The sequence below is a fragment of the Eulemur rufifrons genome, chromosome 2, assembly GCF_041146395.1.
Source record: "Eulemur rufifrons isolate Redbay chromosome 2, OSU_ERuf_1, whole genome shotgun sequence".
NCBI classification, from domain to species: Eukaryota; Metazoa; Chordata; class Mammalia; order Primates; family Lemuridae; genus Eulemur; species Eulemur rufifrons.
In genome coordinates this window covers 73,302,975-73,316,598 of record NC_090984.1, presented here as the reverse complement: position 1 = coordinate 73,316,598, position 13,624 = coordinate 73,302,975, and the positions used below count along the sequence as shown (strand labels likewise).

Here is a 13,624-nt window from a genome sequence, read left to right as displayed (position 1 = left end):
AGCCTAATTCACAATGGCTAAAATACGGAATCAGCTTAAGGGTTTATTAAGGGACAAATGGATAAAAAAGATGTGATGTATGTACACAATGGAATATTATTTAGCCATGAAAAAGAAGGAAATTTTGTCATTTGCAGAAACATGGATAGATCTGGAGGACATTATTTTAAGTGAAATAAACCAGGCACAGAAAGACAAATATTTCATTTTCACACTCATATATGGGACCTAAAAAAAATTGATCTCAAGGAAGTAGTGAATAGAATGGTGGCTACTAGAGATTGGTAAGGGTGGTGGGAAGGGGTAATGAAGAGATGTTGGTGAAGGGGTAATTCTGTTTAATAGAAGGAAGAAGTTCTGATGTTCAGTGGTACAATGGGGCAACTATAGTTGACAATAGTTTATTGTATTTCAGAACAGCTAGAAGTTTTCAAATGCTCCCAACATAAAGCAATGATGAATGTTTCAGGTGAATCATGTCCCAGTTACCCTGATCTGATCACTATATGTTGTGTGCTTTTATCAAGATGTAACATGTACTCCATGAATATGTACACTTATTATGTATCAATAAAAATATATAAAAAAATAAAGAACACTTAAAAATAAATTGTTAAAAAATAAGATAAATTATATTATAGATATTTTCATACCAACCTGACTCACTGTATCTGCTTTCCAACATCATAACTTTCATGTTATCTATGGGATAATTTTCAGTTGAAACCTCTTCTGTTTCATCATTTTCAACTACATTATTTTGATCCAATGTCTGTTTGGGAAACGACAATTCTGTTTCCTTTGGAATGTTCTGAAAGCTCCAAGGGTTATACAAGAACTTTTTCAAATATGGCAAGGTATCAGAATCATCTGTTTTCTCTAAAACTCTTTTCTTATCTATTTGATCCTCTGTTTCCGTAATTTTTATCATTTGTATTTCTTGTTCCTTATAAGGGTCAAATTCACTTGCTGTATGATGTTCATGTTTATCTCCTCTACCATCTTCTTCATTTTTTCCATCTTCTGATATAATTTTATCTTCATTGGCATAGGCAAAGCCCAGTACACCAAAACCAAAATCAAACCAACTTGGCTTGAGAATTGAGCTGTCATTTGTGATTATATCTTCTTTTTCTGTTAATATTTCTGTACATGGAACTGTGGCTTCTTCATCAGATATGGAATTGGGAACATCTTGTAGTGATGGATTGCTTTCCTTGGACAATAATTCAAGTTCTGTATCCTCATCTCCAAACCCTAAATACCTTGTAAATCTACCACCAAACCAACCAGTGGCCTGAGGTTTAAGAATATGCTCTGACTCAGAGGCTAGTTCAGATTGTTTCTTTGGCACTGAATCAAGTTCTGATCCAGGTTCCTTCTTTTGTTCTGTTTTGTGCACACCATTATTTAATTCCTCTAGGTCATTCTTATCTTCCACTGCTATTTTTCTGCTGTGAAATGAGCTTTCTTGTACAGGTTCAATTACTGATTCAAAAGCCTTCTCTTCAGCTTGTTCACTTCCCAATCCAAACCATCCTGTTACTTCAGGCATAGCTGAAGATAGTGGGACATGATCCTCTTCTGGAATATGATCCTGTTCTACTCTTTCAACTTCTACTTCTTCCCAGTCTTTTGATTCACTAGTACTTCTGATATCCTCAGGAGCCTCTGATGCTGGGAATTGGTCTTCAAACAAAGTACTTTCAGAAGTTGCATAAAATCCAGATTCTATCTGAAAATCATTTTCATGTTTACTAAATTTTTGGTCTTTATCTTCTTCATATGTGTATATATTTTCACCATTATCACTGTTTAACTCACTATCTTCATTTTCAAATGTGTAGCTTGCTCCAAGAAGACAAAGAAAGTCAGATTCCTAAAAGGAAAAAAAATATGAGTGACATAAATGCACTAAAGCTCCTTGTTTCTCCCTGAGTCATTTAAAATGAATTACTTTGATTTTCCCAAGACTACACAACTAGCTCCACAGCAGATCAAAAACTGAAATCAAATCTTCTAATCTCAAACACTTGTATCACAGCTGACTTCTAAAGGTTAATGATCTAAACCTAAATGAAAATAAAACTCCTTTTACATTAAGGTTTATTTGTTATTAAATAGTTGAAAAATCTGAGAAGCAGAGACAATCGATGCTTTGAGTATATATTACAAATAAACTCTGATGAAAAGGCATGCATATCTACAAAATCTTATACCTCCTGAGAGTATGCTGACTTGGCACATGCATGTATGTAGTGATTTGAGGAAGAGTGCTATGGCTTGAATATGTCCTCACAAACTATGTGTTGGAAACTGAATACCCAATGCAGCAGTGTTGGGAAGTGAGGCCTAATGAGAGCTGATTAGGCCATAAGGGCAGAGTGAATGGATTAATTCCATTATTGTAGAAGTGGGCTCACTATCACAGTAGTGGGTTCCTTATAAAAGGATCAGTTCAGCCCCCTCCTGCTCTTTCTCTATCTTGCCCTCTCGCCTTCTACCATGGGATAAGACAGCAAGAAGACCCTCATCAGATGCTGGCACTTTGATATTGGACTTCCCAGCTTTCAGAACTGTGAGAAATAAATTCTTTTCTTTATGGGTTAGCCAGTCTCTGGTATTCTGTTATGGCAGCACAAATGGACTAAGGCAGAGGGAAATTGCACAGCATATGATTACAGTTCAAACAGACCACAGGCTCTAAACCATGAAGACCGGTAAAGATTGCACTAAAACATTTGGACTTATTTTATTGAGATGTTGCATACAGCCAATGGAAGTGGGGATCTTCCTGCTCTTCTCACAGAACAACCAAATTATTAAGAAGAAAAATGATGAAGATTTTTTTTTAATTTAAAAGTTAGAAATAGTGATATGTGCTGCTTTTTGAATATTACCATTATGAAATGAGAATAAAGTTCAGGGTTTTAAAAACTAAACTTCAGAATTGTAATTTTATAATATGTGTTTGGCACTGCAATCTAGTGAGTGATTAAGAACAGACTCTGGAGTCAAACCCTTGGGTTCAACTCTTGACCCTGCCATCTACTAACTTTGTGACCTTGGGTAAATTGTACAACTTTTCTATGCCTCAGTCTTCTCATCTGTAAAATGGGGGATAATGACAGAGCCTACTTTATGGGGGTGTTCTGAGGATTAAATGAGACAAGTACTTAGAATATTAACTGTCTCTAGTAAACATTAACTTAGCCCAGCCCAAAGTTACACTACCGCAGAGGCAGCTAGTATTATAGGGGTAAAAGGCCCAACCCTTTTGCCTTAGGACAACTCTGAAGGGCCATCCTAACTTCAGGGCTTCTTATAGAATCAACTGAGACTTTGTAGCAACTGAATCACAATTCAACTTCTCAGTCTGCCCAGCTGTGCTTTCTTTTGTTTCCTCACAAGTATTATTCCCAAGAGTACTTCTCAGTAAACTTCTTGGATAGAAAGATTCATCTTGGTGTCCCTTTCCCAGGGAACTTATTATTTATTTATTTTTATGACAGCTGAGGGCTAAGGGATCAGGGAACTGACATAAGAAGATGAGGCATCTGTGTGCTTACTATGTGCCTGTGTTGCACTAGGTACTGGAATTCTACAGTAATCAACAGAAAAAACTAATTGTAGGCTAGGCGAGGAGGCTAACGCCTATAATCCCAGCACTTTGGGAGCCTGAGGTGGGAGGATCACTTAAGCCGAGGAGTTTGAGGCTGCAGTGAGCTCTGATGATGTGACTACACTCTAGCCTAGGTAACAGAGCAAGACACTGTCTCAAAAAAAAAAAAAAAAAAAAAAAGATTTACGGATGGTGAAACCGAGGCAAAAAAGAAAAAAAAATAGAAAAAAAAGAAAGAAAGAAAAAGAAAAAAATAATTGTAAATTGCAATAAGTGCTACAGGGGAAATAAACAAGAAGCTGTGATTAAAAAGCAATAATTTCTTTTTTTTTTTTTGGTTGTTGAGACAGAGTCTCACTCTGTTGCCCGGGCTAGAGTGAGTGCCGTGGCGTCAGCCTAGCTCACAGCAACCTCAAACTCCTGGGGTTAAGTGATCCTACTGCCTCAGCCTCCCGAGTAGCTGGGACTACAGGCACGCACCACCATGCCCGGCTAATTTTTTCTATATATATGTTTAGTTGGCCAGATCATTTCTTTCTATTTTTAGTAGAAACGAGGTCTCGCTCTTGCTCAGGCTGGTCTCGAACTCCTGACCTCAAGCGATCCACCCGCCTCGGCCTCCCAGAGTGCTAGGATTACAGGCGTGAGCCACCGCGCCCGGCCAAAAAGCAATAATTTCTTTAAAGTCATCATGTAAGGCCTCTCAGAGGCACTGATTTTTATTTTTAATTTGCAAATCAGCATACTTTTTTCTGCTTTCTTGACGTATAATTGGTATACAAAAAACTGCACGGGCAGAGCATGGTGGTTCATGCCTATAATCCTAGCACTTTGGGAGGCTGAGGTGAGAGGATCACCTGAGGCCAGGAGTTTGAGAACAGCCTGAGCAAGAGCAAGACACTGTCTCTACAAAAAAATAGAAAAATTAGTTGGACGTGGTAGCACATGTCTGTAGTCCCAGCTGTTCGGGAGGCTGAGGTGGGAGGATCACTTGAGCCCAGGAGTTTGAGGTTGCAGAGCTGTGATGATGCCACTGCACTCTAGCCTGGGAAACAGAAGAAGATCCTGTCTAAAAAAAAAAAAAAAAAAAACACAAAAACTGCACATAATTAATGTATATAATTTGTTGAGTTTGGACAAATGTATACAATGGTGTTACCATCACCACAATCCACGTGATAAACAAATCCAGTCCTTTTAAAAGTTTTCTAGGAGGCACTGATGTTTAAGCTGTGGCCTAAAGCATTAAAACATCAGAATGAACTAGCCTAAGTGAAGAATTTGGGGAAAACATTCCAACCAGAAGAAATAGCCTGTTTGGATCCCTGGGCTGGGAAAGAGCTCTGCCTATTCTAAGAACAGTCCAAAGGCCAGTTTGGCCAGGAGCACGTGAATGAGGGGCTAGTGGCAGGAGACAGCGTTAGCAAGGGGGCAGGAGCAGATCATGTGGGCCTGTGAGGCCAGGGTAAGGAGTCTGGGCTTTATTCCAGGTCCAGTGAAAACCCATTAAAAGTTTTTAACCAAAACAATGGCATGATCTAATTTTTTGTTTTTATTTTAGCTTTCATAAGATCCATTGCTGTTTGGAGAAAGAGTTAGAAGAGGGCAAAAGTAGAGCCACGGAGAACACTTAGAAGGCTATTGTACTATTCTACCAAGAGACGATGGTGCTTTGGTTTAGGGCTATGGTGAAAGTGGAAATGAAGAGAAGAAAATATACTCCAGCTATATCTTAGAGACAGAACTGACAGTACCAATTATTATACAGTAAATGGACAGCTAATCCCAGAGTTTGTGCTGGGAAAGAGCCAGAATATAGACAGTTTGTTTAACTAGACAGACTCACTTCACACTGACCTCATTTAAGGTAAATTGGCTTAACCTGGAACTTGAATTAAATGGGCTACTCAAATGGCTATTCAAATTTATATATTGAAAAGTCCCCTTCTGATTCCCTTTCTTATTATCAAGCCCAAAATTATCAAGCTCATTAAAAATTCCAACAGCAAAAGAGGTTGTACAGATATGAGACCTAGGGAAACTAGGGGAAATAAACTTTGGTCCTATAGGATAATAACACTAATAATATCTAACACACAGCACTTACTAAGTGCTGTTCTATCTACATCATATATTCTCATTTATTCCTCAATAAATTTGAGGTAGCACTATCTTACATTCAACACCCCCATTTTACAGATAAGGAAATTGAGTCATACCAGACTAGTAAATGGCCAAGTCTGGCTTTGAACTCAGGCGTCTCCAGAATCCATGCTCGTAACCACTAGACTCTACTGCTAGTCTGTTAATTGTTCAGAAAGCATCAATTTTGTCTTACCTAATTTTATTCACATACTCAAACTATTCCTAGTGTAAATTCTCAGACCAACTATTTTATGAATTTACCATACAAGGTACATAACCAATGGACATTTGCACCAAGGAAAACAGTTTTAGCCAACACATTTTAAACTCAATTAATAACAGAATGAATTTACTCACTTTAGTCGATATTTGAACTTCCTCAGATATGAACACCTCTTCAATCTGGACTGCATCTCTGGGAAAATATCCAAAGTCCTTCCCTTTCTATCAGAATGATGAACAAAGATTATGAAGGAAGAGTGATCAAAGCAATAATAACTCTTGACCCTAATTTTTCCCTCTGTCCTTGGTTTTTTACCTACTCCAAATTACAAGCTTTAATTGACTATCAATTGCCATCTAAAAGAAAGTGAGTGAAATCATGTTCTTTTGTTATTCAAAAGAACATCATTAATTTAAGGGAACAAAGAGCCAAACTGTAAAATGCTACTGTTTCAAACTTCAGAAGGAAAACCAGTCCACCTATTCATTTTCTTCTTTTTACTGCTCTTTATGGCCTTTCTTGTCCAGGTGGACCACATATTACACCAGTTGAACAGGAATATCAAAAGGCCAGACAATGGCAGCAGTAGCCAAGCTCGATGGAGCTGTGACATATTCAATGGCTTCAGGATGTTAAAATCAGATAAGAAGTTTAAACTCTAAAAGGCCACAGATGGATTCATCAGGATAGTAAACATCCATGGGTACTCTAGAGAGGATTTGGTTCCATTCTACTTTTCTGGGGCTATCTTAGTAACAAACATCTTTTTTTTTTTTTTTTTTTTTTGAGACAGAATCTCACTCTGTCACCCAGGCTAGAGTGCCATGGAGTCAGCCTAGGTCACAGCAACTTCCAACTCCTGGGCTCAAGCAATCCTCCTGCTTAAGCCTCCCAAGTAGCTGGGACTACAGGTACAAGCCACCATGCCAGGCTAATTTTTTGTTTCTATTTTTAGTTGCCAGGCTAATGGTTTTCTATTTTTAGTAGAGATGAGGTCCTGCTCTTACTCAGGCTGGTCTCAAACTCCTGGCCTCAAGTAATCCACCTGCCTCGATCTCCCAGAGTGCTAGGATTACAGGCGTGAGCCACCAAACCTGGCCACAAATGTCCTCTTAACCCAGTTCAAACACATGCAGGATGTCTCCTGAGAGTGAAGGCTTCACATAACCACCTCAGTTTCCTATCCCTCTTAACATTTTTTATCATAGCTCATGGTAACCTCAAACTAATGGGCTCAAGTGATCTTCCTCCTTCAGCCTCCCAAGTAGCTGGAACTCTAGGCATGGGCCACCACACTCAGCTAATTTTTAAAATTTTTTGTAGAGAGGAGGGTCTCTCTTCATTGTCCAGTCTGGTGTCAAACTTCTGGCCTCAAGCAATCCTCCCACCTTGGCCTCCCAAAGTGCTAGGATTACAGGCATAAGCCACTCCCCCCCCCCCGCCCCCTGTTAAAGTTTAGAGAACATTTTAGTCCTCTGATCCAGCACCATTACACCTCAGTTGTAATTCTTCCAACTCCCCAGTTGCTACAACTATTTGGAAACTGGCAGCCTGTCAAGGAATCTTAGTATGGTTCCTTAAACAGCTATCCACATGAACTTAAACACAAAATGCACAAAGCTAAGAGTGCCTGAAACTTCACCCTGGCTCCACACATTAAACACTGCTTTTGTGTGAAACTATTATTTTACACATAGCGAACAAGAAAGAATGCTTTCTTTGCTTCTTATGACACCTACTGTGTCATTTTTCTTACAGCTGAATTGGATGCCTCCAACGCATTCAAGACAGAGACTGGCATTATTTGTAAAGCACCCTAAGCAGTAAGGAACCTTGGGAGTTGCAGAGTCCAGGCAAACAATTCTGACCAGTGACAATCAGAAATTCAGTCATATGGTCCCCGATGGGAAAAGCAGGATTTCATACAGAATCTGCTCCTTCAAATAGTGACCAGAGAGGCTACACAAGGGAGATCTGATGCATAGGCAATATGGGAATGATGTATCAGGTTGGCCATGCTTGTTCAGCTTGGAACTAAATTACTTATCATAACATCTTTTCATTATAAACAAATAATGATATAATCCAATATATAAACCTTTTCTAACTGAAAACATTAATCATTAATTTTCCTATGTTATATATTCAGAGATGATTCAAGCTTCTAGGAATCTCAGTGTACTAGGACTTTGGGCCAAATAAAATTTCTCCCAGTAGTTATTTTTTTTCCATGAAAAATTCATATACCTAGCTTCCCTAGGCTACCAACCCTTCTAAGGATCTCTTCAATAATAACTCAGCTTTTTACTTGCTCAGGAAAACATGTCTTTTAATCTGATTAACTAAAACATCCCAGTCTCTCCAAAACTTGACCATTTGCAGCACCAAAAGATGGCTGGGGCTGCCTAGCCATCCCATAATCTCCGTCAGCACCTCTAAAGTCTCTCCAAATATATTTTAAAAATCTAAATTTAAAAACTATGCATGCTGGGCTGGGTGCGGTGGCTCACACCTGTAATCCTAGCACTCTGTGAGGTCGAGGCGGGAGAATCGGGAGAATTGCTTGAGCTGGGGAGTTTGAGGTGGCAGTGAGCCACGATGACACAACTGTACTCCAGCCTGGGTGACAGATCAAAACCCGGTCTCAAAAAAAAAAAAAAAAAACAACAGGCCAGGCATGGTGGCTCACGCCTGTAATCCTGGCACTCTAGGAGGCCGAGGCGAGCGGATCGCTCGAGGTCAGGAGTTTGAGACCAGCCTGAGCAAGAGCGAGACCCCCATCTCTACCAAAAAAATAGAAAGAAATCATGTGGACAGCTAAAAATATATATAGAAAAAAATTAGCTGGGCATGGTGGCACATGCCTGTAGTCCCAGCTACTCGGGAGGCTGAGGCAGAAGGATTGCTTGAGCCCAGGAGTTTGAGGTTGCTGTGAGCTAGGCTTGATGCCACGGCACTCTAGCCCAGGCAACAGAGTGAGACTCTGTCAAAAAAAAAAAAAAAAAAAAACCCCACAACAAAATGCATGCTATGTAAAAATAATTTCAAGGCATTCTCTTAGCCCAACCAGACTACCTTTCCAAAAGCCTCTTTTACAGAAATTTTGGAACCATCACTGAACATGACCATTTTTTGTTTGTTTAAATATGGTAAGGGTTTTTAATATTTATACAGTGCGTTGAAATTCTTAAAGTTCCTTTAAAGATGATAAGCTGGTATCCTTATGCAAGTTGGCCATTTATTTTGCATTCAATTTTTAAAACTAGATACTTACACTTCCTGCCCACAAATCTTCCCTTTCTCCTGCAAGTTTAACATAAACAGATATCTCTTCTCCTTTAGTGAAGTTCAGGTATCGGCAGTCAGGTCCTCTGTAATCTCTCGTGGCTGAGACTCTGCTCATTAAAGCTATGTAAACATGTAAACAAAAACTTACTTTAAATCAAAATATTATTTCTGCTCCTTCCATCTTGCCCTTCTCCAATCCATCCTACATATTAATATTTCCAAATGCTAATTTATTTATATCATTTATGGCCTCAAAAACCTACATACACTTCCCACTGCATGCAGAATTCTAAGTCTAAGCTTTTAGGCTTGGTATCCAAGGCTGTCCATAACCTGATCCCCTTCTCCTATTTAAAAGGATCACTTTGCTGGGTTTGCACCAATAATCCTAGCACTTTGGGAGGCCAAGGCAAGAGGATAGCTTGAGGCCAGGAGTTTGAGACCAGCCCAGGCAACATAGTAAAACTCTGTATCCACAAAAGAACTTAAAAATTAGCTGGGTGTGATGGCTCAGGCCTGTAGTCTTACTTACTTGAGAGGCCGAGGTGGAAGGATTCCTTGAGCCCAGAAGTTTAAGGTTGCAGTGAGCTATGATGATGCCACTGCACTCTAGCCTGGGCAACAGAGTAAGACTCTGTCTTTTTATAGCACTGGGCTTATAAAAAATAAAAAATAAAAAAAAGACTGTCGGCCGGGCGCGGTGGCTCACGCCTGTAATCCTAGCACTCTGGGAGGCCGAGGCGGGTGGATCGCTCAAGGTCAGGAGTTCGAGACCAGCCTGAGCAAGAGCGAGACCCCGTCTCTACTAAAAATAGAAAGAAATTATATGGACAACTAAAATATATATAGAAAAAATTAGCCGGGCATGGTGGCACGTGCCTGTAGTCCCAGCTACTCGGGAGGCTGAGGCAGTAGGATCGCTTGAGCCCAGGAGTTTGAGGTTGCTGTGAGCTAGGCTGACGCCATGGCACTCACTCTAGCCCGGGCAACAAAGTCAGACTCTGTCTCAAAAAAAAAAAAAATAAATAAATAAAGACTGTCTTTAAAATAAAATAAAATAAAATAACCTCCTCCTATTCCTACTCCTACTCCTAGTCCTTTACACAGACTCAGGGCTATAATCAAGCTTGTTTATCAATTGTCCCTGGCATATGTCATTATCATTCTCTAATCTATAGACAAGGAAAAGATAATGAGTTTTCTTCCTGCCACCTACTATATTCTGGGCATTATGATAAGCACGTTCATATTTTTATTTTATTAAATCCTCAAAACAGATCTATGAGATAAATAATTTCATCTCAGACTAACAAATGAGCTTTCAGCTAAGGCTCAGAGGGTTGGTCACACAGTTCTGGTGGAGCCCAATTTACACTGAGGTTCTTTTCACTGCAACATCCCCTTCCTTATTCTGAGATTTTCTTCTATTCTGTCCTCAGCCTAGAAATCCTTCTGTCTCTCTTCATACTTAACTCATGTCCTACTTCCTCCATTTGGCATCCTAATCATTTCAGCCTACTCTGATTGCCACTTCTCTCAACTTCAATATTGTCTATTATCCTTACTACACTGTATGACTGCTTACTGCTTAATATTTACCTGTTTTGTCATCATTCACTAGAACAAAAGTTCCTGGAGGGCAAGAAACTTATCTTACATTTCATTTTACTCCTCTTAGATGCACAGCACACACCCACCCACCAGACCCAGCCCACAGTAGGCCAATAACTAAGAATGAATCGTAGCCACATATGCTAGATTCAGCTCTTCAACATACAAAGTAATATACACACCATATTAACTATTACAGTTATACCAACATGTAAAATAAAATGTTTTTATTAAGCCATGCAATTAAAATTAAAATGACATTATAAATTACTATAAATTTGAATGTTCCTTTTCATGTTCTGCGTCTGGCTCTAAGGATACTAAAATGAGATTGGAATGCAGAGAAAAACATGATTGTAATTATAAAATATCATCTAGTAAACTTCTCCCCATATTAAATCACATATCCAAAATATTAAAGAAAGTGTTTACTCATAAAACTGTTACTTATAAATTATTTATGCTTATGCTAATAATATTTTGCTTTTTTAATTTACATGTTACAAATTAGAAATAATTTTCACATAATGGAATGCTAGAATTTATTTAAAGCAACTCTAACATATTGGGATGCAATTTATTTTGCACCATAATGCTAATAACAGAAAATAAATTAAGTTCTTAAAGGGTAGAATGGAAGGCTGGGTATGGTAGCTCACGCCTGTAATCCTAGCACTTTGGCAGGCCAAAGGTGGGAGGATCGCTTGAGCCCAGGAGTTCGAGACCAGCCTGAGCAAGAGTGAGACCCTGTCTCTACTGAAAATAGAAAAAATTAGCCAGGTGCAGTGGCACGAGCCTGTAGTCCCAGCTACTCGGGAGACTGAGGCAGGAGAACTGCTTGAGCCCAGGAGTCTGAGTTTACAGTAAACTATGATGATAGCACTGCACTCTACCCAGGGTGACAGAGAGAAACTCTACAATAGAATGAAAATTAATTTTTCTTTATAGTAGAGAAAGGGAGATTTATATTCAATGACATAAATAAAAATTATATTTATATTCTAACAGTGATTTCAGTATTTTTACATAATAAACACAGAAATGATTAACATTTGCTAAAATTTAGACAGAATAAATCATGATGATTTGAAATAAAAACATTTTTTAGAAAACCCATGAAAATCAGAAAGTTCTGATTATGAAATGGAAACTAAAAGTAGGACTTCATAAATAACTATCAAATGGCTTCATGTCTTTTGTTACATGAATTAATTATATTTATGTTTAAAAGATAGTGAAAGGGCTGATTAATGTATTTGAGGCATGGATTAATATTATTATAACTTCTGATATATTTCTTTCTATATCAGGCTGACCTTTGCCCTTTGTATTTTTATATTAAATACTATTGCAAAATGCTTTACTTCCAACATTTCTTTTTTATACCAAGCTATACTTTATAATTCTAATATTTCTCCATGATATTAATGATCATTTTTATCACACATGTCCATAATAACATTTTATATTATTCAGAACCTCAATTTAAAAGGAGAAGAAGAGGAAAAAAAGCAAACTTACTTTCACATTCCAAGTCACCACATTTTTTAAGGTCTGCCAGCAGTTTTGTACCCTCCAGACACTTTGTCAGGGAAATAACCAAGAGAAGGATTCCGTGAACTCCAAGCTCCGCCATGCTAAAACAAGTGACCAGGAATCCCAAACGAAGTTTAAACCAATTGTCCAGGTTGTAGATATGCCAGCCAAAACAGGAGATATTCTAATCTCTTCACTAAATATAAGAGAAAAAGGTTTGAGGTTTTCTAAATCCCTTGATAACTACATTTTTCCATTGGCATACAGGCTTAATTTGAGGGACAAACACCCTCTGTTCTCGATCTGCAGTGTCAAGAATCCAGATAATACATAAGAGTTTAATAATTAACAGGGAGTTTTAGTTGGACTAATGTCCCATGAAGATAGCCCACGTAAAACTGTCTCACTTAAAAGCAGCTTGCATTTCACAGGATAGATCTGAAACAGGCCTCCACAAAAAGGTAGTTAATTTCTGTTAAAGTCTTCAGATAGATTAGTCAACAAGTACAAATCAAGTATTCGCTGCATGCAAATACCAGCTTCAATGGAGAAAGTATATAGTTATATGCAGAAACAGTAATAATTTATATTAAGAGTATGGTTTTGAGGCCGGGCGTGGTGGCTCATGCCTGTAATCCTACCACTTTGGGAGGCCGAGATGGGCGGATCGCTGGAGCTCAGGAGTTCGAGACCAGCCTGAGCAAGAGCGAGACCCTGTCTCTACTAAAAATAGAAAGAAATTATCTGACCAACTAAAATATATATAGAAAAAATTAGCCGGGCATGGTGGCGCATGCTTGTAGTCCCAGCTACTTGGGAGGCTGAGGCAGAAGGATTGCTTGAGCCCAGGAGTTTGAGATTGCCATGAGCTAGGCTGATGCCACGGCACTCTAGCCTGAGCAACAGAGTGAGATTCTGTCTCAAAAAAAAATAATAATAATAAATAATAAATAAAAATTGTATGCCTATTCCTATAAATGGAGAGAGAATATGTGTGTATGTGTGTGTGTGTATGAGAGAGAGAGGGAGAGAGATGTCTGAAAAAATAAAAATGCTCCCCTATACGGTCGGAGTATATAATGTAATTTCAGGTGGTATTCACTTTCTTCTTTGTAGTTTTCTATATCGTCTGTCTTACTTTTTAAAAAAATCCGGCTGGGTGCGGTGACACATACCTGTTATCCTAGCACTTTGGGAGG

At 38.6% G+C, this 13,624-nt stretch overlaps 1 protein-coding gene across 3 annotated transcripts in view; it reads right to left on the bottom strand.

Moving 5' to 3' along the window:
- The window catches only part of MIA2 (MIA SH3 domain ER export factor 2), a 102,659-nt gene extending 89,939 nt beyond the window's left edge, over positions 1-12,720 (bottom strand). For all 3 annotated transcript variants that reach the window (XM_069486667.1, XM_069486675.1, XM_069486683.1), the window contains exons 1-4: positions 12,411-12,720; positions 9,265-9,398; positions 6,125-6,211; positions 658-1,879 (exon numbers count right to left, since the gene is read on the bottom strand). In XM_069486667.1, coding sequence (XP_069342768.1) covers positions 658-1,879; positions 6,125-6,211; positions 9,265-9,398; positions 12,411-12,525 — 1,558 coding nt within the window. In that variant the 5' untranslated portion in view covers positions 12,526-12,720. The remainder of the gene's footprint in view (positions 1-657; positions 1,880-6,124; positions 6,212-9,264; positions 9,399-12,410) is intronic.
- Positions 12,721-13,624: the final 904 nt, after the last annotated feature.